The sequence below is a fragment of the Notamacropus eugenii genome, chromosome 1 (genome assembly GCF_028372415.1).
Source record: "Notamacropus eugenii isolate mMacEug1 chromosome 1, mMacEug1.pri_v2, whole genome shotgun sequence".
NCBI lineage: Eukaryota > Metazoa > Chordata > Mammalia > Diprotodontia > Macropodidae > Notamacropus > Notamacropus eugenii.
Window position 1 is genome coordinate 30299103 of NC_092872.1, and position 25367 is coordinate 30324469.

Below are 25367 nucleotides of genomic sequence, written 5' to 3' on the forward strand. Positions count from 1 at the left end.
TCCCCACCTTCCAGAGGGCCAAGCCTTCAGTAAATATTTGCCTAATAAATGAAGGAATGAAGAAATCACTTTTCCTTTAAAACTCAGATGATATTTTTCATCGCAGTCGGGGAGAGGCAGACTTTTGCATGATCCACATTTGCTCTTACAGCAGGGATTTTTAACTTGTTGTATCATGGATGTCTTTGGCAGTCTAGTGAAAACTATAAACCCCTTCTTGGAATACTATTTTTACATAGAATAAAAGCAACCAATTCTATTGAAATATAGTTATCAAAAAAATACTTTTTAAAGCAAATAAACAAGTTCACAGACCCAGAATAAGAACTCTGGTCTTAGAGATTTATCCTATGTTTTTTAACTATACTTATGGCCAAAGCTTCTTATCATCATTTCTTGCTTTTGACTGCAGTTAACGTAGCAGAGGAGTTGAGTGAGTGGGAGCTTCACAGTGCTGAAACAAATAGTTGTTCTTTAGGTCTTATGCTCATGCTGAAACAGATGAAACGGTAGTAAGAAGTCTATGTGTGTTTTTTCACAAGTATTTTAAAGTGCTCAGTGCATCATTCTTTCACAGAGAAATCCCAGAACTGCCAGAACGTGAGGAAGGAGAGGGAGAAGAAAGTGAACTTCAGAATGCAGCCTACAATAGTAATTGGAGTCAGCCAAGGAGGTGAGTGTTGTTTCTGATAGAAAAACATCTTTGATGGAATTTGGGGATGTATACTTATGGATCTGGGCAGTACGCTCTTTAGGTTTATTTGCTATAATAGAAAATACCTTCATTTCATAAACTGAAAAAAAAAAAAAAAGATTCCATGTGTGATTTCAGATTACTTAAGTATGATGGTATTTTCTCACACAAACACTCTGGGTACTTTGATGTGCATTGGTTTAGCTGAATCAACTTTGTATAAAAAAGCACATTAAATATGTAACAATGTGCCATAAAGGTATGATCATTCTTTCATCCATCCATTCATTCATTTTACGTATATTTATAATAAATAAATCAGTCCTATAATAGGACTGATAGAGCACCATGATTAGTATTGGGAAATCCCCAAGTTTGAACAATACTTGATACCTGTCTTTATGGAGCTAATAAAAGAATAAGTAACAAATTAAAATAAAATCTAAAAATCAATCAGTCAACAAATATTTATTATGCACCTCCCTACTATGTCCCAGGCACTGCTCTAAACAGTGAGGATAAAGAAGCAAACTACAGTCCCTTCCCTTGAGGAGCTCACAATCTAAGGGGGAAGATATACAAACAACTACATACAAACTGTATCTATGACATACATGAATAATTAACAGAAGGGAGGTATTAAGATTAAGAAAGCTTAAGAAAAGGTTCTACTAAAAGGTGAGATTTTAGCTGGGACTTGAAGGAAGCTAGGAAGTGGGGATGAAAAGGGAGACCATTCCAGGCATGGGGGATAAGTGAAAATGCTCAGTCTCAAGGTGGAGAATCTTGTTCAAGAAATAGCAAGGAGGCCAGTGTCACTGGATTGCAGATTATGGGGGGGAGGGGTCATAAGAGCTAAGCAAACTGGAATAGTGGAGGAGAGGAGACTAGATTATGAAAGATTTTGAATGCCAAACAGAAGATTTTATATTTGATCCTAAAGTTAATGAGAGTCATTGGAGTTTATTGAGTAGGGTGGGGGACAACATGATTAGTCCTATGCTTCAAGAAAATCACTTTCTTACTTGAGACTGCTGGAGAGACTTGAAACAAGCAGATGGGCCAGCAGGGTATTTCAGTAGTCCAAGTGCGGGGTAATGAGGGCCCGCAATAGAGTGGTGGCAGTGTCAGAGGAGAAAAGGGAACATATGTGAGAGATGACAGGTCTTGGTAACAAATGGGATATTGGGGGTTAGAGAGAGGGAAGAGTCAGGGACTGATAGCTAGTTTGTTAGCCTGTATAGCTGGTAGGTGGTGGTACCTTCAAAAATCATAGGGAAGTTAGGAAGGGAGAAGGGATTGGGGAAAAGAATACTGAGTTCAGTATGTGTCCAAAGCAGAATTTAAATCAACTCAAGTTGTTCTAATTCCAAGTGTAGCCCTCTTGTAACTATGCCAGATTATATCTCCTGAATAAATATGTGAACTGAAAGATTTAGTTGTTACTATATTGAGATGATTAAAAACCTAGTCTTGGTAATGTGTGAGCTAATGTTAGCTTTGCTTTTTATAGCTTTATTTCTTGACTTCATTAGGGGTGCACTAATGAGCAAGATTTGGGAGATGGGATTGGGAGGAAAGAATTGGAAGACATGCAGAAAAATGGAGTGCAGAACTGGGAAGGTTACTGAGGATCAGAATGTATAGTCTGGTCATGATATCATGACAAGAGACATTAGGTAGAGCTAATTTTTTAGGGAAAAGAATTTTAGACTAAATGTGAGGACTATTTCAAAGTTAGAAAACTTCATTTAGATTTCTTTGCTCATCTCTCCAAACCATTGCTATGTATAAATCTGTATCTCTATGATTTAAAAAAATGCCACCCAAATGATAGATTTTTGTTTTTTCTGATAGTCTTAAAAATTGAATTGGGTGGAATTCATGTTTCATTTGACTAACTACTCAGATATTGGGGTGAGGAGAAATAAACTAAAAATCTATTAACAAGCTGCTTCCTATAAATTAGGAATAGCTTTAATAATAGAATAATAGATCATGAACTTAGTAGTGCTTGACTACATAGTAAATACTTTAAAATGCTTTATCTTTCTGCCTACCTACCTACCTACCTACCTACCTACCTACCTACCTACCTACCTATCCATCTATCTATCTAATTGCCTTAATTGCTCTTAGGGAAAGAGGAGTGAAAAGGCTACAGAAATTAATCATATGACTTTATATTTAGAATTGGAATAAGAGGGACAAAAGAAGTCATCTAGTCAAACCTCCTCATTTAACAAATGAAAAAATTGAGACAGAGAATTGTTAAGTGATTAAGTGACTTGTCCAAGGTCACACTGATAGTAAGTGACAGAGTCAGTCTTTTAACCCAGACTCTCAGATTCCAAATTCAGGGCACACTCTATTTCACTGAATGCCAGCAGTGACATCTTTCTGTTGACTTCCTAAAAGCTTTTTTGGCTCTTTTATTTAGCAAATGTGGTGATGAAATGCAATAAAAGCTATTGCAGATTAGCTTAGGATTCAGCTGATTTGGTTCAATTCACTAAATTTAATTTATTTTTTAATCTTAGTTAATATTTTATTTTTCCCAGTTACATGTAAAAACAATTTTAACATTTTTCTTTCTTCAAATTTTGATTTCCAAATTCTGTCCCTCCCACCCCCATTGAGAAGGCAAACAATTTGACATAAGTTATACATGTGTAGTCATTCAAAACATATTTTCATGTCAGTCATTCAGTGAAAGAAAACACAGGCAAAAAGCCAAGAAAAATAAAGTAAAGAAAAAGTATCTTTGGTCTGCATTCAGGCTCTACCAGTTCTCTCTGGAGATAGACAGCATCTTTCATCATAAGTCCTACAGAATTGTCTTGGATGTTGTTTTGCTGAAAATAGCTAAGTTATTCATAGTAAATCATCAGACAACTTTGCTGTTACTATGTACAATGTTCTCCAGCTTCTGCTTATTTCACTTTGCATCAGCTCATGTAAGTCTTTTCAGGTTTTTCTGAGATCATTCTGCTCATCATTTCTTAAAACACAATAGTATTCCCTCACAATCATATACAACTTGTTCAGTCATTCCCCAATTGGTGAACATCACTTCAATTTCCAATTCCTTGCCATCACTAATAGAGCTGCTATAAATATTTTTCTACCAATAGTTTCTATCCCTTTTGAGTTTCTTTTTTATCTTTTTGGGATACTGACCCAGTAGTGGTATTGCTTGGTCAAAGGGTATGCATAGTTTTATAGTCCTTTAGGCATAGTTCCAAATTGCTTTCCAGAATGGTTGACTCAGTATACAACTTTACCAATAGTACATTAATGCTTTAATTTTTTCACATCCTCTCCAACATTTGACATTTTCCTTTTCTATCATATTAGCCAATCTGTCAGTTGTGAGGTAGTAGCTCAGAGTTTTTAATTTGCATTTCTCTCATCAATAGTGATTTAGAGCATTTTTTCATATAACTATAGATAGATTTGATTACTTTGTCTACAAACTTCCTGTCCATATCCTTTAACCATTTGTCAATTGAGGAGTGGCTGTTACTGCTATAAATTTAACTCAGTGTTTTATATGTTTGAGAAATGAAGTATTTACTAGAAAAACTTGCTAAAATTTTTCTTCACAGTATTGATTACCAACTATGTATTTCCCTCATCCTATTTCCTCCGTTTACCCTACTCTCTCTCTCTCCTTTTACCTTGTCCATTCTGACTTGTACATGCCCTAAACTGCCCTTCTTTCTATCAACTCCCTAACCTCTTCTCTTATCCTCTTCCTTTTGTACTTTCCTGTATGGTAAGATAGATTTCTACATTCAACAGAGTATGGATATTGTTCCCTCTTTGAGCCAATTCTGATGAGAGTAAGGTTCATGTCCAACCTTCCTCACTTCTGCCACTTCACCCTCCACTGGAAAATCTTTCAGGCCTCTTTTATGTCAAATAATCTAGCAATTCTATCTCTCTGTTTCCCCTTCTCCCAGTGCATTTTTCTTTCTCATCCCTTAATTTTATTTTTTTAGATAATCATACCATCACATCCAGCTCACACCTCTGCTTTCTATGTATACTCCTTCTAACTTTCATGATAATGAGAAAGTTTTTAGGAATTATAAATATCATTTTCCCATGAAGGAATATAAACAGTTTAGCTTCATTGAATCCCTTATGACTTCTTTTTTCTGTTTACCTTTTTATGCTTCTTTTCTATCTTGTCTTTGAAATTCTTATTTTCTATTCAGTTCTGGTCTTTTCATCAGGAATGCTTAAAAGTCCTCTATTTCCATTTCCCTCCCCTGCAAAATTATACTCAGTTTTGCTAGGTAGGTGATTCTTGGTTATAATCCTATCTCTTTTGCCTTCCAGAATATCATATTCCAAGCCCTCCAATCCTTTTATGTAGAAATTGCTAAATCTTGTGTTGACTGTGGATTCATGATATTTGAATTGTTTCTTTTTGCCTGCTTGCAGTATTTTGTCCTTGATCAGGGAAGTCTGGAGTTTGGCTATGATATTCCTGGGAGATTTCATTTTTGAATCTCTTTCAGGAGGTGATAAGTGGAGTCTTTCAATTTTATCCTCTGGTTCTAAAATATCAGGGCAGTTTTCCTTGAAAGATCATGCTTACTCTCCTTTTTCAATCATGACTTTCAGATAGTCCGATAATTCTTAAATTATCTCTCCTGGATCTTTTTTCCAGATCAGTTGTTTTTCCAATGAAATATTTCACATTTTCTTCTATTTCTTTTCATTCTTTTGATTTCGTTTGATTATTTCTTGATGTCTCATAAAGTCATTAGCTTCCATTTGCCTAATTCTAATCTTTAAGGAATTATTTTCTTCAGTGACCTTTTGTATTTCCTTTTCTGTTTGACCAATTCTACTTTTTAAGGAGTTCTCTTCATTGAATTTTGGAATCGCTTTTACCAGTTGACCTGTTCCATTTTTTAAGGTGTTATTTTCTTCAGTATTTTTGGGGCATCCTTTAGCAAGCTGTTGATTCTTTTTTTCATGATTTTCTTGAATCACTCTCATTTCTCTTCCAATTTTTCCTCTACTTCTCTTGTTTTTTAAAATCCTTTTTGAGCTCTTCTGTGTCTTCAGACCAGTTCATATTTTTCTTTGTGGCTTTGTTTGCAGGTATTTTGACTTTGTTGTCTTCTTCTGAGTATGTGTTTTGCACTTCCTTGTCACCATGCTAACTGTCTATGGTCAGAAATTTTTTCTGTTGTTTGCTTGTTTTCCAGTCAGTTTCTCAACTTTTAGCTCTATGTTAGGGGACTTTGCTTCCCAAGTGGATGGGACATAGTCCCAAGCTTTAGGGCTTTTTATGCAGATGTTTTCAGGGGTATTCTGGGGACCTGTAAGTTTTCAGATCTTCCAAGGTGGTATGATCTAGGAAGAGGTGTGTTTGCTACTTTCTTGTACTGGGCACTGGTTTGTGAGGCTCCATAAGCACTCTTTTCAATTCTGGGATGGTGACCAGGGTCCCTGATCCCCATGGCCACAAGCTCCACTGTGCTACTGCTCCTTCTCACACTGAGATTAGACCCAGAACTGCAGCCCAGATCCAAGTATAAGCAATGCAAAAGAGTTCTGCTCCTGCTGCCAGCAAAGGGACCCCTGTAAATCTCCTTCTGACCCATTGTCTGTTCTTCTTATCATCTGTGGACTAAGAGGTTTGCCACTGCTGTATTGATTCAGCCACTTCGAGGCTGGCTCCTGGTTTGCTGGGGCCTGGTCTGTGCTCACACCCTGGCACAATGACTTTTCTTACCAATCTTCTAAGTTGTCTTGGGCTGAAAAATTGTTTCACCCCCTCTTTTTGTGGGTTCTGCTGCTCTAGAATTTGTTTAGACTCATTATTTAAAGGTATTTGGAGGGGTGTGGAGGAGAGCTCAGGTGAGTCCCTGCCATTACTCTGCCATCTGCTCTGCCTCCACTAAATTTAATTTAATTTAATAAAAGTTTGTTAAATACCAGATATGTATCTAGAATATTGATTAGTGCTTTGGAGCATAAAAGAAAAAACATAAGACTGACAGCTGTCCCTGAACTCAGAGAGTTTTTAATGCAGTACAGGAGATACTACACAAAGTGGTTGAATAAGAGCATAGGACAGCTTATGATTAAGGGATAAATAGAAAAAAATGCCTCACAGTTTCTCCTAAATAATCAAAACATGATTGTTAATTTGAGCAGTGCCCTAGACGTAAAAAGTATCTGCATGGGTCATTGGCCAAACAGAACTAAGAATTCATCTTATCCAATAAATATCCAGTAATATCCAATAATCCAATAAGTTTTGACTAAATGACTGATACATATGCTTCTTTTAAAAAATTTCAGAGGATCTAGAAAGAAAGTATAAAACCAATTTAAGGATTTTTTTATTTAGTGGTTATTATGCTCAGAGGGCTGTGCTTGGGCATGTTATTATACTAAGTCATCATGGACCTTACACTATAGTCAGAGTTATATCTTGTGCATAAGCATGGCCAGGTGTGGTGTGCATTGTCACATGACAGATGCATTAGAGGGGCATGACAGTGTCATGCAAGGTCACAGGAAGAAGTAATAGGGAGATGAGAATTTGGGAAAGTTTTCTTAAGGGGCCTTTGGACTGGGATTTCAGGAATGAATGGGATATCATCAAAGAGGAGATAGCAGGAAGAGAGATCAAGAATAGATAGAAGGTGGTTAGAAAGTTGTGATGTTTATTTAAAAAATGTGGAAATGTGGAGCATGGTGGAACGTACTTGGGAATAAATCAGTGGAGGGAGAAGCAGAAATGGTAGTGCTATTGAAATAGATTACAGATCACCTGGACAGGTAGGAAATAGATGAGGAGTTTGGGAATCACAATTCTGATATAGAGACTTTGATCTAGTAGTTGATGGGAACTTCATGTATCCAAACATCTGTTAGGGCTCTCTCTGTCCAAAAGAGAGAAACCAATTATTTCATTTGTCTCAGTGATAATTTTATCCTTCAGAAAGTAGAGAAGGAATGCAATTCTGGAACTCATTCCCAAGAGAGAGGAAGTGGTTACTGGGGTAGAAATGATTGGAAACTTGTGGGCAAATGACCATCTGATATAGAAAGAAAGGAAAGCAGGCATTTTCTGACATGCACATTTTATTTTGGGGGAGGGGAAAGATTTCAGAGGTTTCAGAGAAATATAGATAGGATACCACGGCCTAAAATTCTACAGGGAAAATCAGCCTGAGAGGGATGAAAAGTTATTGAGAATGAAATTTTGAGGACACAAAAGTAAGTATTTACAATAGGAAAGAAAAAAGGAAGTTTTATAAAGCAACAAAGGGAACTCACCAATCAAACTGAATTTGTACCAGGCATGCACAAAAGATAGAAAAAGAAACGGCATTGAAAAATAAAAACAAGTGAGTGATGCAGTCCTGTGAGAATAGAATGTGAAGTGCTAACACTCAGCTGAGGACCTGAAGTGGAACAAAGATACCTTTGGGGTTAGAAAGGCCAGGGATGTGGGAGAAGGAGAGGTAGGGTTAAATGCAGTAGAGAAAAGAAGAGGAAGGGATCAAAGATGACTCCAAGTTTACAGAGCCGGGTGACTGGGAGTGTTGGGACCTCTGCAGAATAACTCGAGGTTTAAAAAATGGATAGGTTTGGGGGAAGGTGCTAAGTTCCATTTGAAACACAGGGAATTTGAGGATGCTGATGGGACATCTGCAGGCAGCAGGCAGTTGGAGATTTAGGATTAGAGTTCAGGAGAGACAGTTCAGGAAGTTCTAGATATGTAGAGTTTTGTGTCATCTGCAATGAAATTTTAAATAAATTCAAAGAAACTCTAGCTGAGATACCAAGAGGTTAGAGAGAAAAAAAAAGAGGAGGCAGGAAAGCCTTGAGTGAAACCCAGGAGATGAATACTCACGGAACAAAGGAGTTTGTTTCTTTAGTCCCACCACAGACCTCCCCTCTTTGTGAGGGAAGCTCTTTGCCAACCTTTAAGCACTGGAGAAATGGGAATTATGTCATTCTAATGTGGGGTTTGCCAACCTTAGGGAAGTTAGAACTCTTCTTAACTCTCCTCACACTTGACACCATTTTCCTTATATGCAAATCTGAATACAGGTGAAAGTGAAAGGCTTTTTCTTTACAATTGTCTGCTCTCAAATGATTATGGTTGTTCTTCTAGATCCTCAAGTTTACCTGGTTGAGGCTTCTCTCTGCACTTCCTTATTCCCTCCTCCAGCACCCCTATACCCACCCCCACACACACAAAATCTGCTTTTGTAGGCAAGTTCTTTCACTCTCTGTGACCCCCATTGCTGTACTGATGGAGATATTCCTTCCCCAAATACTGCTCATGCCTTTCTACACCTGACTGAGCGAACTGCTTTGGCTGAGAAATTCATCCCCTTCAGTATTAACCTAATAATGAGATTCTCCTAACTTCACTGGGCTGGTCCTCAGATGAAAGAAATAAAACTCTTTGCCCAACCTATATTCAAAGTCTTTCAAGCCTGTTAAGAAGTGCTCAGAAGTATGCTTTGCTGATACAGCTTTTGAGAAACCAGTGCTCCTCCAGCACTAGGATAAAACTTTAGTGGAAACAATTATGTTCCTTGCATATATTTGCACATCTTTGTAAGCAAATTCAGAATATTTGCCAGATGTAGGAAATAAATATTTAGGAAAAGAAAGAACTCATTACACATAAATGGTTGTTTCAGGAAGTTGGTCAAGTGACTGTTACAAAACTAACATGAATACAGAACCTTTGCTTCTTTTTGTTTTTGGTAGGGTTGAGCTGTGGAGAGAACCAAACAAATCCCTGGGCATCAGCATTGTTGGTGGACGTGGAATGGGAAGTCGGTTAAGCAACGGTGAAGTGATGAGGGGTATCTTCATCAAGCACGTTCTGGAAGATAGCCCAGCTGGCAAAAATGGAACCTTAAAAACTGGAGATAGAATAGTAGAGGTATCCGACAATGTCATTTTCCTGCACTGAATGTTTTATTTTATTTTCTAGGAGAAAAGTGTTTTCACTATTTTTCAAACATTAGAGTGGAGCCCAGTCTGAGTAAATGAGAAAATTTCCTCTACAATTTAAAAAATGCATGTATGTATTTAGTGGTGTTTTTATTCATAGGAGACCCATTTATGAACTTTCTGAAGGAAAAAGAAACACTGATATTTGCTTACAAAGCTTCTTAGAAGCAACTATAAATTTGTTGATTTAAAATTGATAAATTTTTTTTGTTTAAAGTGAGAAAGGTTTTATTAATACTTTTCTTTTTCAGGTTAATTTTTTTGGACTTTTCTTAGTAGATCATTCGTGTGATAGATTTAATTCCCCTTTTGCCCCAGAGGAAAAATTTTCCATCATCCATGTTTTACATAGTTGCCAAAAGCTTTAATTTAGCATATGCAAACATATCTATGTCTTAATCTACATATATCTGTATATATGTATGTATATGGATACTAGAATGTGTGATTTTGTCAGTATGGACAACTCTAAGGGTGGGGCTAATCTAAGAGCCTCTTATTTAGTAGATAAACCCTAGGGAGTTGCTTTAAGCACTGAGAGGTTATGACTTGTCTCCTGTCACTTAAATAATAAGGGTCAGGGGCAAGATATTGTATCTGTGTTTTTTTGACTCCAAGTCCATAATTCTACCCACTATGCAACACTGCCTTTCATAAATATGTATTTTGTACATATCAACATAAATTTAAATTATCCCCAAAAGAGAGAATCAGGTAACAACATTGTCAGGACAACCTGAGTTCAAGTTGTATCTATGACATTTAATACCTGTATGATCCTGAACAAATATGTGACTTCCCAGTAATAAGACCCTAAGTTGTGATAGGCAGGCTACTGTGGTTGATAGTCAACCTCAGAGTTAGAAAGACCCATGTCTAAACATCCTCATTGTTTGATCTTGTGCAAGTCACTGACCCTGTGATCCTCTATCTGGAAGAGATAGCTCCCTTCCTTTTCTTTTTTGAATTTTGTTATCATACATATTGGAGAATGGTGGGCCTTTCTATTTGATGATACTTCCCTTCTCAGTAACTCATAGTCACCTACCTGTCATCAGAAAGCCTATTGATCACCTTTCAAAAAAGTCTTAGGAGTCTAAGAATGTTCTTTTTTTTTTTAATTATGCTATCACAGAGTGAGTTCCTCCATGTGTTCTTTACAGTAAAGTTCCTTGACCCAACCAGAAAGGACATTGTATTGAAAGCTTCTACCTCAGAGGGGAGCAACCTTCCATTTTGGCACAATATTGTCTGAATGGACATTCTAAAGAGGGAGTCACATTAGTCCCTTGCAGTTAGAGAATAAGGCACTTTCATATGCTTAACTATGACAGTCAGTGGCATATTTCTATTAAAAAATCCTGATCTGTTAAGAATGGGAGTTCTATAAGAAGGTTAAAGGCTTGGTGATGTTCACTGAAAGATGCACCATTAGGCAATCAGACCATTTTCCTGGCAGCGATTTTAGAGTGTAAATGGCGATGATTCACATTCCCAAGACAATGATATTCTGTGCATATTGCTCATATTTTTTTCCTTTCCAGAATTGTCCCTGTTGACCTTGACTTTGCTGTTTGGTATTAGCATATACCACAACTGTAATCACTGGAGATGATGGAACCATGATTACAATCCTCTATTTTCCCACCAGGATTAGCATTTGGCCTTTGGACTGTTTCTTTTTATTTTCTCGATTTTCTGTCATTTGGTGTTAGGATCAGACAAGTCATTATATTAGACAAAACATAACTTTAACTTTTATTTTAAGGCTATTTGTGTAAAAATTACTAACAAACAAGCACGTTCCTTGGCTTCCAACACCTATCATGTCTATTGCAAAAAAGCTCTTTTTGCAAAACTAACCTTACTGCACAATATTGAGTATTCCTGGTACCAGAATAGATTTTTCTTTATCAGAGGAACTGTACATTGAATAAGAAAAAGAGAATGACTGAAAAAAGAAGGGGAAATAATCTTCATTACTCCACAAGAAGTATATATATTAAAGTACCATCTTTAAGTGGTAAAGAAAAAAGTTAAAACATTTTCACAGTAAAAGTTATGTAACTGTTGAGTTTCTTTACATCATTTCTTAAATGATACTGATACGTTCATTATTTAAGAAACACCTTAGCAATATTAAGAAAAATAAAGAATTCTCAGTTCCTTTTTGTCAATCAGATTTGTTGGAAGTCCTGAATTTCTTATGGCAATTGCGTAGACTCAGCCAAATTCTCAACAAAGCTGGTTTTAGTGCCAAAATTCTTTCCAAGTCTTGAACAGATATTCCTGACGCCCTCCCGGCAAATGTTTCTCACTCCTGAGACCTACAAAATGCTCCATTTCACATTAGCTTCTTATAATGTTAAGCTGAGGCCTTCCATTGCAGGTGGATGGAATGGACCTCAGAGATGCAAGCCATGAACAAGCTGTGGAAGCCATACGGAAAGCAGGCAACCCTGTACTCTTTATGGTACAGAGCATTATAAACAGAACCAGGGTAAGCATCTGCAAAGTGTAGAAGAGGCATAGGAAACTCTTCCGTGATTTAGAATTTAATGAAGGGTTCAATTGTCTGTGCAAACAAAGACAGCAATTCTTGAAATCTCCAAGAGACTTGTTGCAAGTTTTTTTTTTTTAAATTTGCAATGCAGAATCCATGTCAAAATCATTTCTAATTTCAGTTATACAAATTTGAAAAGTTCTCTTGGAAAAGTCTATCAACAAGATGTATTGATGGCCCTAGAGATATTCTCCAGGCTATTTTGTGAATCTGCTATGGTCACAAAGGATTTAAGGAAAATTTGTTAAAGAAAAGAGCAGCGTTAACAGTAGAGAAATGGAACATTCAGTGATTACCGAAGATCACATTTTAACAAGCGCTAGAGAGCACTGTACTTTCATAATTCTGTTCTCTAAATGAACTTCTGTGCTAATCAAAACCTATGATCACATGGGAATGAGCCTTTCTGTATCTGTGTGCACCACTTAAAACTAAACTTCCTCATTATGAATTCTGTGTAAACTGCATGTCTATTGACTAGTGGTTTCATAACTTTTGTTTCCTAGCCAGAGTCTGTGTCTAGCACTTCATCAACATCTGCTCTCTGTGGGCAGAAACCTACTAACCCATTTTACCATCAGTCATCTCAGGTAAATGATTTTTTTAAAAAAATGTTAATGAATCGTTTGGGGGACAGAAATGCTATCTCTAAACATTAGAAACTTTATAATGAGCAGTTTATGATAGCATATGTTTATTTTAGGTTTAATTTGTTTTTGGAATTTTCTCATGGTTGGCTTCAGTTATGGATGTGATATATTGAAAAGTCTAAGAGCTATGATTTCTTGGTAATTAATAATCAATTTTATTAATTATGGATAGCAGATCATTAGTAAAATGATGGTCATTTGACTTTCTTTCATAAACCAAAGACAAATCATGTAGGCCACTTGACATTTAAATACCCTTGGAAGAGTGGGTGTTCCCAGTGGCCAGAACTCAATTCTGATTGGTTAACAATTAATGAGAAGATGCATATTATAATGATAGGTGGACTTATTCTAATGAGGAACTGCGGGCGTGACTTTGGAAAAAAGTTCAAGAAAACTTGATCCAGGCAAAAGAATCTGTCCTTCACTCAGTCAGTGATCTATGAACAATGGTGGGGTAAGAATTCCACCTGGATAAGATGGTTTAGGTGTGGTGAATTCTATGCGCAGGGTCAGAAGTGCCCTGGAGAGTTTGAACTTTGAATGAGGAAACAGAAATGTGGAAAAAAAAACTGGATTCCTTCCTCCTGTTACACACACACACACACACACACACACACACACACACACACACACACACACATACACACACACACCCCATCTATTAATTGCTTATTAATATCAGAGAGAAGTAATCATTTCTCTCAGGTATATTATACACACTTTAAAATAAGTTTAAAAATCTTTATCAAGTCACTTAAAATTAAAATGCAAAATTCTTCCAATCAAATTATGTGATAGAAAGGGATCTGAATACTAGTCTTTTCCTGAACATCGGGCGTGTTGGTTAGTTATATAGAAAAACGTCACCAAATAGGTTGTGCAATGTGACATGGAAAGTTAAATTGTTAATATTCAGAGGCCCAAGTGACAAACCAAAATTCCTCTTACTAATTCTTTCTTTTGCTGTCAGGACAGGTGTAGCTCTGGGCTGGGTTGACTGTAAGAAATTAATTTAGTAATTCCACCTCTAAGGAGCTACCTTTACATCGGCCATTCATAATTATCCAGTTGTTTATTGTTAGATAATAATTATCTGTTCAATTGAGAAAATCTACCAAATGGCAGGGTAGCATCATAATGCATTCCATAGAATGCTTTTCAGCTTGTTTAAATAATTATAAATCTTGATACATTCGTGCTTCCATTTGTTGTGTTAAACATAGATACAGCAAGATAACATTGGCATAGCTTGTTTAAATGATGTTAAAGCTGGGTTTTTTTTAGTTCCTAACTTCTACAGTTGAGACAATAATATAACCTGCTGATTAGTAATTCACAGGATTACCTTCAGAGCTTCATAAATATTTCTCTCAGTGCCAATCAGAGCTTCTTAATTTATTAAGAACAGACATCTCTCCACCACAGATAAAAGAGATCCTCAACTGATATTAAATGTATTCTTATTCCTGACAGTATAGTGCTTTGATATTTGAATGGGTCCATGCTTCCATTGGTATGGATAATCTTTCTGTTCGGCTGAATAAAAACCCTCCACACCTGCTAATGAGATTTTTGGCTGTGTTTCTGGGCGAACCTCCATATGGCTCCCACTTGGCATGATGTACTTCTCTTTGGTTGTAATATCTTAGGAATACCCATACAGTCCTCAGCCTGTACACACATTGCTTCGTATCTTGAAAGATTTGAAGACAGATCTCACCTGACTTAATTTAATCAGAATTCATCATGTGTTTATAGTGAGGCTTACTTACCTTTTTTTGAAATTTCTTCTTCCTGTTGTTTATATTCTTATTCCTAATAACTCTGTCAGAAAATGTACTTGAATTTCACTAGCATATGTTTTTTTCACAGTAGGTACCTGCTTATTATAGGTATAAAATCAGTTTGCTTGTAAATTGTCCTAAAAATAATAACTGCCAGTGATTCTGGCAGGGTTTTTTATCTTTACTTTACAGCATTACATGCAACAGAATGGTACATAACAGACTGATGAATTCACTGACCCAGTCTCCCATTTGAAGTGGGTTCAGTCAGTGCAAAAAGAGCCAAATTTCTCTCTTCTTCTCTCTCCCCCGGCAACCTCATCATTTTTCCCCCAGTTAATAATCCTCCAGTTTGCTCTTAATGGCCCTTGAGGATATAAGCATAAATGGCAGTCATTGATTCTTCTATATGAATTCTGTTCAATTTCTGTAAATCTTTAGGTAATACTAATAAGAATTTTTAAGTGATCTCTCATTCCATCTGTGTTCACACGTTCTTTTATACTCTAATATCAGGGCCAAGTTCAAATCCCAAACAACCTACAAATAAAAAAAAATTAAGGAATTTGCTTAGTGATAAATATAGTCATTTCTTGGATATTTATGATTTCTGAAGTTTTCCATAGTATTACATGGGTAGAGTGAACATTTCATGGGAAAAGAGGATGATTTAGAGTACAGTTTTGTGCAGTTATGGCCAGATCACCTCCCTTCTCACACCTCAGGAAACTGTTACAGATCATTTAACAGTTTACATCAGTAGAGTAAGTTTCTACTCCAGGAGTTCCTTACACAAATGAAATAATAACTCTAGACCACAGAACCAGAGAATCTCAGATTTTATTAATAATAATGACTGACATTTACATTGTACTCTACATGTCATGTTATCGTCACACCAGTCCTTTGAGATATTTTATGCCCATTTTACAGTTAAAGAAGTCAAAGTTCAGGAGGTAGGAAACTGGCCTTAGACTCCTACCTAAGAAGTGCTAGAAGTGAGATTCCAAACCAATTCTCACTCCAATCCACATCCAGCATTCTTGTTACTGTAACATACTACCTCTCATCTGTTCCTTTAAACCAATCATTCCCATTTATTGGTTCATGAACTCTTTGGGAGTTTGTGACAACATTCTGAGGCGTTTCTGGTAGCAATTCCTTAATGGTGCCTTATGCAGTAAATAATTGCAGAATATTGAAAATAGTGTATTAAATTGTCTGGAGGATTCACAACACATTTTTGTTGTTATTGTTATTAGAAATTTGCCCAAGAATAACAAAAACAAAACATTGGGAACCACTGCAACAAAGCTAAAGGAGACACTAAAATGCTAATGGGATACCGTCTTCTTCCCTACAAAAGATTAAACCATTGGACCTAGGGTATTTTTCCCTCTCCCTAATTATTTTCTTTAAATTGATAAATGACCACATTAACTTTGGTATTTGAATGCCACAAGTATTATTGAATAACCCAACATGTACAAGGAACCAGGCTAGACCACGGTAATGCAAAGCTGAAAAATGGTAGTCCCTATCTTCAATGAGACTAAAATTCAATGGTTTCCCACTTGGTAAAATGAAGGATTTACATTAAAAATTTTATTGAAAAGCCCAGTAGAATCTGAGAGGAGCAAAAACATCTGTGTGCCTATTTTTTATTTATTTCCTCCCTTGGTAGGAAAAATGCTAAGAGAACAGCAGTTAGAAAGAAGACTGTGGCATAAGCTTTAGCATCGGAATGTTTCCATAGAATCCAATCATGCCAAAGTGCAGTGTAGTGGCACATGACTCTACCACAGCCTAGACTTGATACCTGCCAACAAGGTTTTTATGAGGAGAAATAGCACACACATCTAATTGGAGCTGAAATAAATTTTAAATGTATCCAATTTCTCTCTTAGAAGATCCATGAAATAAAAGAATAAGGGAATCTGGAAAGTAGGGGTTGGGGATATTCTAACACTAAAGAAATCTCTCTCCCTCCCCCCCAAAAAACCTATGGAAATGCTGGATTATAGTGCACAGTCATAGTTCCTGGTAATTTATTAGTCTCTAGAAATACTGGCTTGTAGATCATTATAGACAAGTTAAAAAATAGAGACTGCAAGGAACTTTCATAGGATATTCCTGAGGTTTTTCACTTCCCTACAGGGAAATGTATTCAGGTTTGTTCCCTTGTGCCCCATCTTCTTAAGAGTTTCACCTCCAACCTTCCCAACCCCCATTTCTCATCCCCTCTATCCCCAGCAAATGAAAAGGAAAACAGAAATTGACAAAATGTTTTTCTTCAATTGTTTATCTTCTTTCCTTTTTTTTTTTGTTTGTTTTAAGCATGAAAGAATCAGAGAAGTAACCTTAACGACTAAGAAAAGTAATAATAGTACAATGATAAATGGGAAAGAGGGCAAGCTGTGGAGATTCTTGAACTGGCACACTACAATGTTTTGTTTTGTTTTTGAATACATACATATACAGTGAAATATAAAATTATTTCTATTTTCTGAACTGAAGAAACAAATGTACTTATTATAGTACTTTAGAATATAGTGGGGGTAGCTACATGTCAACATAAAAGTGTGTTTATGTATGTGTTGATGCAATAACAATGAATAATGCAAAGGCATTCTTTGGGGGTGGGGCCATCTTCAGACAAACCAGTTCCCATATTTAAATTTATGAGTTGGTTTTGACCCATGTTAGCTCCTTATTTTCATTTCTTAACATTGTGAAAGGAGCATCAATTATTTTGTTTTTAGGTTAAATGCTTTTAATTTTAGAATATTCAATTATTCTGATTATATTAATAGATATAAAAGATAAATATAATCACACATATACAACTTATAATAGAAGATATTACATTTTAGTTTGAAGCCGTACTTGGGAACTGCTTTTTTAATAGGGCCTCTTCTGTTTCTTTTTAGAAAGCCCCCTTGTCTTCCCTGCCGTCCAACCTTCACACTAAGTACAGTTTCAGCAGCACTAACCCCTTCGCTGATTCTCTGCAGCTCCACACTGACAAGGTTGGATAATGTCTTTGGCTGGCAATGACTCTTTCAAAATATTCTGTGTGCTTTGTTATTGCTTTAGTGTGTTCTTAATTTACGTTGCCAAATTTGATCTTAAAAAAAAAAAAAAAAAACCTTTTTGCATTTCTAGTGGGCATGCAAATATTCTTTTAAACAAATTGTCTATAAATACCTTTTGCTAGATCCAGTTCATTTTTGCAACTGAATTTAGATGTCCCTTCTGAACAGTGAGGGTGATTGTTATATGTGTGTCTACCTTTTTTGTGTAGTTTTGGTTTTTTGATATTCATGTTCTCTGTAAATGAATTTTGTTCAACCTATGAAAAGTTACCTATGAAAACTCTGCACTGTTGCAAACAATTTTAAAACTACTACATTCCCAGATTTGTCCGTAGTAGTAACAAAATAGTGTGTCTACATCTCCCTTACTCATGTAATAGTGGATATAGGAGTCTATTTATCTTCACAAAATTTCTGATGATACATGTCTGAACCAAGAAGAGCAAACCAATTCTACTTCTGTAGACTCTATATGAAAATTAATATTCTGACAAATTTAGAAAACCTAGAAAAATTTTGTAGGCATTAACCAAACTGTATTCTGGTGTTTGATCATGAAAAGGGTTCAATTTGCCATTTCTGTCTATCAGGAAGCATTTATGAATTACAGCAGATTTTTATCTATCTTTAACATGCAAGGGATTCTATACTATAGGAATGTGTATAATCGAAGTTGATAATAATAACCCACAACGTTTGGAATATTATTTTCTGTTACTGTAGGGTGTACAGAATCCAGGTAGAATTACCTTCCGTTGTTCCCCAACTAACCCTTTTGCTCCCACACCTTTTAAGGTTTGTCTCCAAGTGATTTTACATGAATAAGTGCATGTGCTGCACTTGGTATGCTGTGACTGATGTTTGGAATTTATATATGTGTATGTACGTGGCATGTAAGATTTTCAGAATCTTATGTTTTCTGTCTTACCTGCTATCCTGAAAGCTGTAAAACATGCGTGATAAAAGATTATCATTACCATCAAGGAATGTGCAGAGTGCCAACCTTGAGCTAATTACATAAGCTCAATGGGAGTCAGTTTTTCAGTGTTAGTGAAATGGTTAAACTACATTCACTCTTCCAGTAAGGTAACAGGGGGTACTCTTAAAGAGTTCATGGATTTTGCTGCAGCAGCATTTAGGTTCGCTCACACCTCACACTTTTGAAAGATTTTATTTTAGCTTAACAAGCTGATGTCTTCAAGGAAGATACATATTAAGTTGCTGCTATGCTCAGACAGCTGTCATAGTCACGAGAGGGCATAGGAAGTTTAGATAAGCCATAGATCCTGTGGGAGTTAAGATACACATATAGCTAATTAAAATAAACATTATACAGCACGTTTATCAGAGTTGCAAAGCAAAGTCAAGCTCAAGGTAAAAAAGTAATTTCTGACCTAGGCATGAGGGAAGGAATTTGATGGAGTTGGCATGAGCAGGACTTGAAAGGATTGTTAGGAATTCAACATGGAAAATGGAAGGGAATTCCACACAAAGGGTATAATGTGTGCTAAGATACAAATGTGTTAAAAGCTTGGTTGTTGGGTAAAGGGTAGGCGAAAGTACAGTCTATTTTTAGCTGGAACAGATATTGCATGAAGCAAAGTGGATCAGGATAAGACTGGAAAGGACCTAGAATGCCAAGCAAAGAAGTTTGCTAACTACATTTTAGCCTAAATAGAACTCATTTATATAAGATGTCATACCATAATTTGATTGGGAGCCATACAATCTGCATTTTTAGATTTGCCAAAATTCTCTTAGAGTTTTGGGAAGCTTATGTCTTAAGTTTGCTCACTGTTTTTATTTGGTAAAATTTTTCTAATTCTTAATTTTCTACCATTTCTACTTATAAAAAAAGTTATCTTTTTATAACTCAAAATTTTCAGACATTGCTACAATTTATTATTAATAAAACTTGACTGAATCAAATGAGCCATGTGAGATTAATACAAAGCTCATCCAGGGTGAGATTTGGAGGCAACCTCACATTTTCTTTTCAAGATGGCAAAAGCTTCACTTGTCAAACAGTATGCAGGCTGGTTAGATAATATTTTGTTAATGGAAAAGATCATTATATAGCTAGCTTTGTTATGCAGCAGTATTTGTTAGAAGCATTATGTGATCATCACTTAAGTTTGGCAGGACAGTTAATGTGCATAATAGTAATAACCCTTTAGTACTTTGAAATTCTGACGTCCTTTTCTGAATCATTTTCCTGGTATCTTCAAAAAAGGACTGGACTTGGGGAACTGAACTCTGGAATTCTGGAACTGAGTTCAAATTCTGACTCTCTTCCAAATACTACTTGTGTAATCTAAGGCAAATCAATTCACCTCTTTCTGGGTTTCATTTCCTTCATCTGTGTAATGTGTGGATAGATAACCTCTAAATTCCCTTCTATTTCTATGAGCTATGAAATGCGTAATTACTCAACAGTCTTTATTTTAACGTACTGTCATGAGAGGCAGTTTAGTAGCTAGAGAGCCATCCTTAAAGTCAGGAGGACTTGGACTTAAGTACTGATTGAGACTCATACAGGCCTGTGTGTCCCAGATCAAGTCACTCAATTTCAGCACTCTAGGCCAGAGAGGGCAAACAGTGGTGGGCCTCATATGGGCTCACCTTTCCTGAGTGCCATCCAAGTCAGATTAAAATATCATTGGAAATGTTTAACAAAATAAATAAATATAGAACAAAACAGAGACTATTAATATATGGCTAAGTCAATATGCAGCTCACAGGAATCCATATATATGGTTTAGTGACCTCCACTTTGACACCACTGCTGTAGAGAATTCTCTGACATTAAATTGCAGAGGTTTTGCTTTGCTTTGGTAGAGAGGCTTTCCTCATCCAGAAGGTTCCTATACTAATCAAATCACAGGTCCAGCTGCGATCACTATTCTGTCATGTGCTGTGGTTTTGAGTAACTGATGAAAAATCAGTAAGCACCTATTATGCACCTAAAATATTATATAACTAGGAACTAGGAGAAGTTAATTGTCACAGAAATAAATTTTAGCCCCTGCCCAGGCATGTATGTACAAGAAACAATGAAGAGTAAGATGAAATACAGGCAACAGTATAATAGGAGAGGAAAAAAGGAAAATGATCAGTGTAATTTCAGAGACACTAGGAAAGGCTTCATGAACAAGGAGGAACTTTAGCTCATAGTACTTGCATTTCTGAGGTCCTTTCCTCTCTTTGGAAGCCAGTGTTCAAACTATGGCATGCACATGTATTAATGTATACCCAGACTCTTTGCTGACTTTAATAGTGGTTTAATGATTGCTTATCTGCTGGATAACTATAACTATGCACATATACATATATAAATAGATCCAAAGTGATATATATATATGTGTGTGTGTATATGTGTGTATAGACACACTCATATGTGTGTATGTGTGTGTGTGTGTGTGTGTATTGCTTTGGATTTATCTATATTTAGAGTAAATATTTTCACATTTGCCCCTCCTCTGAAGGCACCATTGTTCCAGTGTATTGGCTTGGACTCATTTTTCTAAAATTATGAAGTTTTATGCAAAAATAGGTCTATAGCCTCAACCGGCCAGTTGAAATCGGACTAGCTGACCCTCTGAGGTCCATCCTATGCTAAGATTCCATAAAGACCAGAGTCAGGAAGTAACAGTAATGATAGATAGCACTTACATAGCGCTTTAAGGTTTGCACAGTGCTTTATGTATGCTTTCTCTTTTGTAGAGTTGAGAATCCTGAGTTCAAAACTCATTTCCTTCATAAGAGGGGCATATGAAAAATGCATGCAAAAATTCAATGTCAATCTAAGGTATATATTTTGTATACATTTCCGTTAAGCAGGATGTCTCAGTTAACTTCCTTTTAATTTCTTGAAAGAACCTGCCAAACCCCTCAAACCTCACCCATTCCATCTGCGTATTTATAAAAATTTGAATGAGGGATTTTTTAAGGGGAAGTTTGTGCTAATTTCCTACAATAGTCATTTCAATCTTCAAAATCGAATGATTCTTGACTTTAGAAATAACACATAGCAGTCTATTCAATTGGGCTTTGAATATTTGCTGCGTTAAGTACATTTAGACTTTGAATCTTGGCTGTCATTGTATCCATCACTTTCCCCTACATTGTTCATTCCACAATCTAATTTCAGTGTGTTTGAAACATTAAAGTCACAGCTGTTGTTGTTTTGTCCTTTTTTTTCATTCTGTGAAGTTTTCTGGTCCTTAGACTGCACATACTTACTGCATTCTTCTTGTTCTCCACAGGCATCTAGTCAGTTGGATTCAGAGCCTGAAAAGACTTCACTCCCCAGCTTGTGTCTGCCCCCTCCTTCAACATTTTCTGGAATGAGCAGTGATACTGAAGAGTCATGTTCCAGCAAAGTCTCCGAAGATGGAGACAAAGAAGATGAGTTTGGTTACAGCTGGAGTAAGTTGTTCTGTTGGGATGGTGTTTAGAAAAGAGTGTTGCTAAAACAGAGATAGATCAGTCAAAGTCTGGGTCCAGGTAAATGCCTGTTTAGTTTCTTTAATCTGAGAAACAAAATTACTCATGCTTTTGCTTGAATACAACACACATTCCTGAGGCAATGAATCTTGTTTTTCTTCCTTTTTAAAATCCTCTTTATACAGACTTTCCCATTTACAGAGTTTACTACAGAGACTTTCATGAAAGTAAGAATAAATGGTCTCCCTTTGATGATTAAATTGTTTTCAATTAATTCTAGTTGGTATGCACGTATTGTTGGTAGACAGTCTAATCCTGGTGGGCTTTTGGCCTCTAGCAGGGTCTGGTGAGTGCGCAATAACCTAGACCAAAAAGCAAAATCCTTTCTCACTTTGTAAATGTGAGAAACCCTCAGATTTCACTTTTACTCTATTGATATGCAAAATAAAAGGGATTCTCAAGTGTTACTCCTACTTACAATCCTGTTTTCAGGATTACAACCTCAAGAATGTTCACTTTGCTGTGTTCATGAAAAACAGACCACCAAACAGAAGTTTTCTATCAGGAAAGGCAAGATTTACTTCTGAGATAAGCTTCCCTAGAGATAATTCAGGGAATTTGGGTTTTAGCCCTGGTTCTGCCACTAAGTAGTTCCACTACCTTGAGCAAATCAGATTAATATCCTTACATATCAGTTTACTCATATTCATAGTGAAGACTTCAATTTAAATTATATCCAAATTACTTTGTAGCACTCCCCCCGAAAAAGCTATCATCTAAGATAAATGAGCCATTCCAAAAGGCAAAGGAGAAAGATTCTTTAATTTTGCCAAAGTTGCTGCAAAAGAAAGCACTGTTAACTTTTTCTTTCTTTTTTTTAGGTTTAAGCTAAAGTAGTTTCTTTAAAAAAAAAAAGACAGGAAACTGAACAAAGAGTATGAAGTATATGATACAAAGTAGGCAGTAACACATAAAGATTGACACTAAGTAATGATCATCAAAATTTTTAGATATAACTAGCTTCTGAAACCTGCTCACTTTCTATTTTATGTAGAAAATATCCTTCAGCGCTATGGAACTCTAGCAGGTGAACTCTTCATGATTGAACTGGAAAAAGGCCGAACTGGTTTGGGCCTAAGTCTTGCTGGAAACAAAGATCGATCAAGAATGAGTGTCTTTATAGTTGGAATTGACCCAAATGGCGCAGCTGGGAAAGATGGTCGACTGCAGATTGGAGATGAACTTCTAGAAGTAAGTTTTTTGTGGTATCACAGTGTCTCTGTGTCAGTGTCTCTGAAGACAAGAAAAATTCTAGAGAATGATGGAATCACCAATATGCAAGGTGGCAATAATTCATTTCTATCATTTTATTGTAAAGATAAAATTAGAGTCTCATTGATGATTCAAGGTCAGGTTGGCCTGACCTAAATGACCATGGGTAAGTCACCTAACCTCTCTGACTCCTTTGCTGGATTATATATCTTTTATATATCTCATATATCTCATAGGAAAAGTGGTGAGGAATGTGCTTTGTAAAAATGAAGCACTATAAATAGAGTATGAAATATAATCACATCCTAGAACTTCTATTGCCCATGAGTCAAACTGAGATTCATTTGGAACTCTGACCACTGAGATTCCTGTTAGGTACTGGGAAACTGGCAGCAGTTACAGCAGGAAAATCCTCTGAGTAATCTGAGTAACCTGTTGACTGAATAGAGAGCCAAACTGCAAGAGACTAGCTAATAGAAGACGGCAAACTCCAGTGACTTCCTGCTTGCCTGACAGATGCCTTAGACTACTAGAGCACATGGTGACTAATCTTAGACACTGCATGGCCATAAAACTGTGTGTTGTGTATGGGGTGGGGGAAGAGAGACACAGGAGGACAGAGACAGACAAGGAGAAAGAGAAGGAGAGGGAGAGAGAGATGACCTTTATTTCTACTCTCAGAAATTGATGCTTACACACACACACACACACACACACACACACACACACACACACACACACACACACACATATTTGTGTATATATGCATTTATATCAAATGATAAGATACATTTCATCAGAATGATCGAAAGTGATAGTACGTTATACTTTTGTGAAGTGTTTTATGAATTAAAGAAATTAAATTTCAAGGTCGGTCTATATTTGTTTTATACAGATAAATGGGCAAATTTTATATGGAAGAAGTCATCAGAATGCCTCATCAATAATTAAATGTGCCCCATCAAAAGTAAAAATCATTTTTATCAGGTAAGCCTTATTTTTCTACTAGCTTTCCAAATGTTTTAGCTAGAAAGTTAACTGTAAATTCTTTTCTTTTTTTTCCACAAATACTAATTAGATGTCTACTGTGTTTAGAGCATGGATGAAAAAAATGCTTATTAAAAAAATTTCACAGATTTCAATTTTGGGGATTGTCACTCATTACTTACTGTACATGAATATGTTATTTAAATTGAACTTAGTATGATTATATTTTGTTTTCTAGAAATAAAGATGCAGTAAATCAAATGGCTGTTTGTCCTGGTAAAGGACTGGAAGGTTTACCTTCTGCTGTGGAGGCTCTTCAGAATCAGGAGGTATCTTAGTTACATTTTTTATTTCTTTGTGAAAGGACTTTAAGTGCTCTGTGGAATGGTGCTTAAAGTGATAAGAACAAAGTAAAATAATCAGGTTAGTTGATATAGGTACCTTAATTTTTTACATATTTAAAAATCTTTTAATATATATTTTCTTTTTACTGAAGTTACTTGTCTTACCTGATTGATTTAGCATTAAATTTCCAGTCTTTTGCCATGTTTTCTTTAATGCATGAGACACCCAGGTGGCACAGTGGATAGAGCATTGGGGTCTGGAGTCAGGAAGACCTTGGTACAGATCTGGCCTCATATTCTTACTAGTTGTGTGACCTTGGGCAAGTCACAGAGGTTACTCTGCCTCAGTTTCCTCATCTGTAAAATGGGATAATAATACCCAGTACTTCCTAGGATGGTTGTGAACATAATAATTGTAAAGCGCCTTGTAAGCTTTAAAGCATTACGTAATGTTTTATTATGACCAATTCTTCATCACAAAACAACCACTTTTTATCGCCCTAAATGTACCTTT

The 25367-nt window shown here is 36.2% G+C and overlaps 1 protein-coding gene across 24 annotated transcripts in view; it reads left to right on the top strand.

Annotated features, from left to right (window-relative positions):
* The window catches only part of MPDZ (multiple PDZ domain crumbs cell polarity complex component), a 312491-nt gene that overhangs the window by 240857 nt on the left and 46267 nt on the right, over window positions 1-25367 (top strand). For 14 of the 24 annotated variants that reach the window (XM_072596383.1, XM_072596408.1, XM_072596401.1 and 11 more), the window contains 9 exons: window positions 578-673; window positions 9461-9638; window positions 12099-12209; window positions 12779-12862; window positions 17640-17738; window positions 22070-22232; window positions 23305-23501; window positions 24418-24509; window positions 24748-24838. In XM_072596383.1, coding sequence (XP_072452484.1) covers window positions 578-673; window positions 9461-9638; window positions 12099-12209; window positions 12779-12862; window positions 17640-17738; window positions 22070-22232; window positions 23305-23501; window positions 24418-24509; window positions 24748-24838 — 1111 coding nt within the window. The remainder of the gene's footprint in view (window positions 1-577; window positions 674-9460; window positions 9639-12098; window positions 12210-12778; window positions 12863-17639; window positions 17739-22069; window positions 22233-23304; window positions 23502-24417; window positions 24510-24747; window positions 24839-25367) is intronic. The other 10 variants (XM_072596454.1, XM_072596462.1, XM_072596544.1 and 7 more) reach the window with 5 other exon arrangements.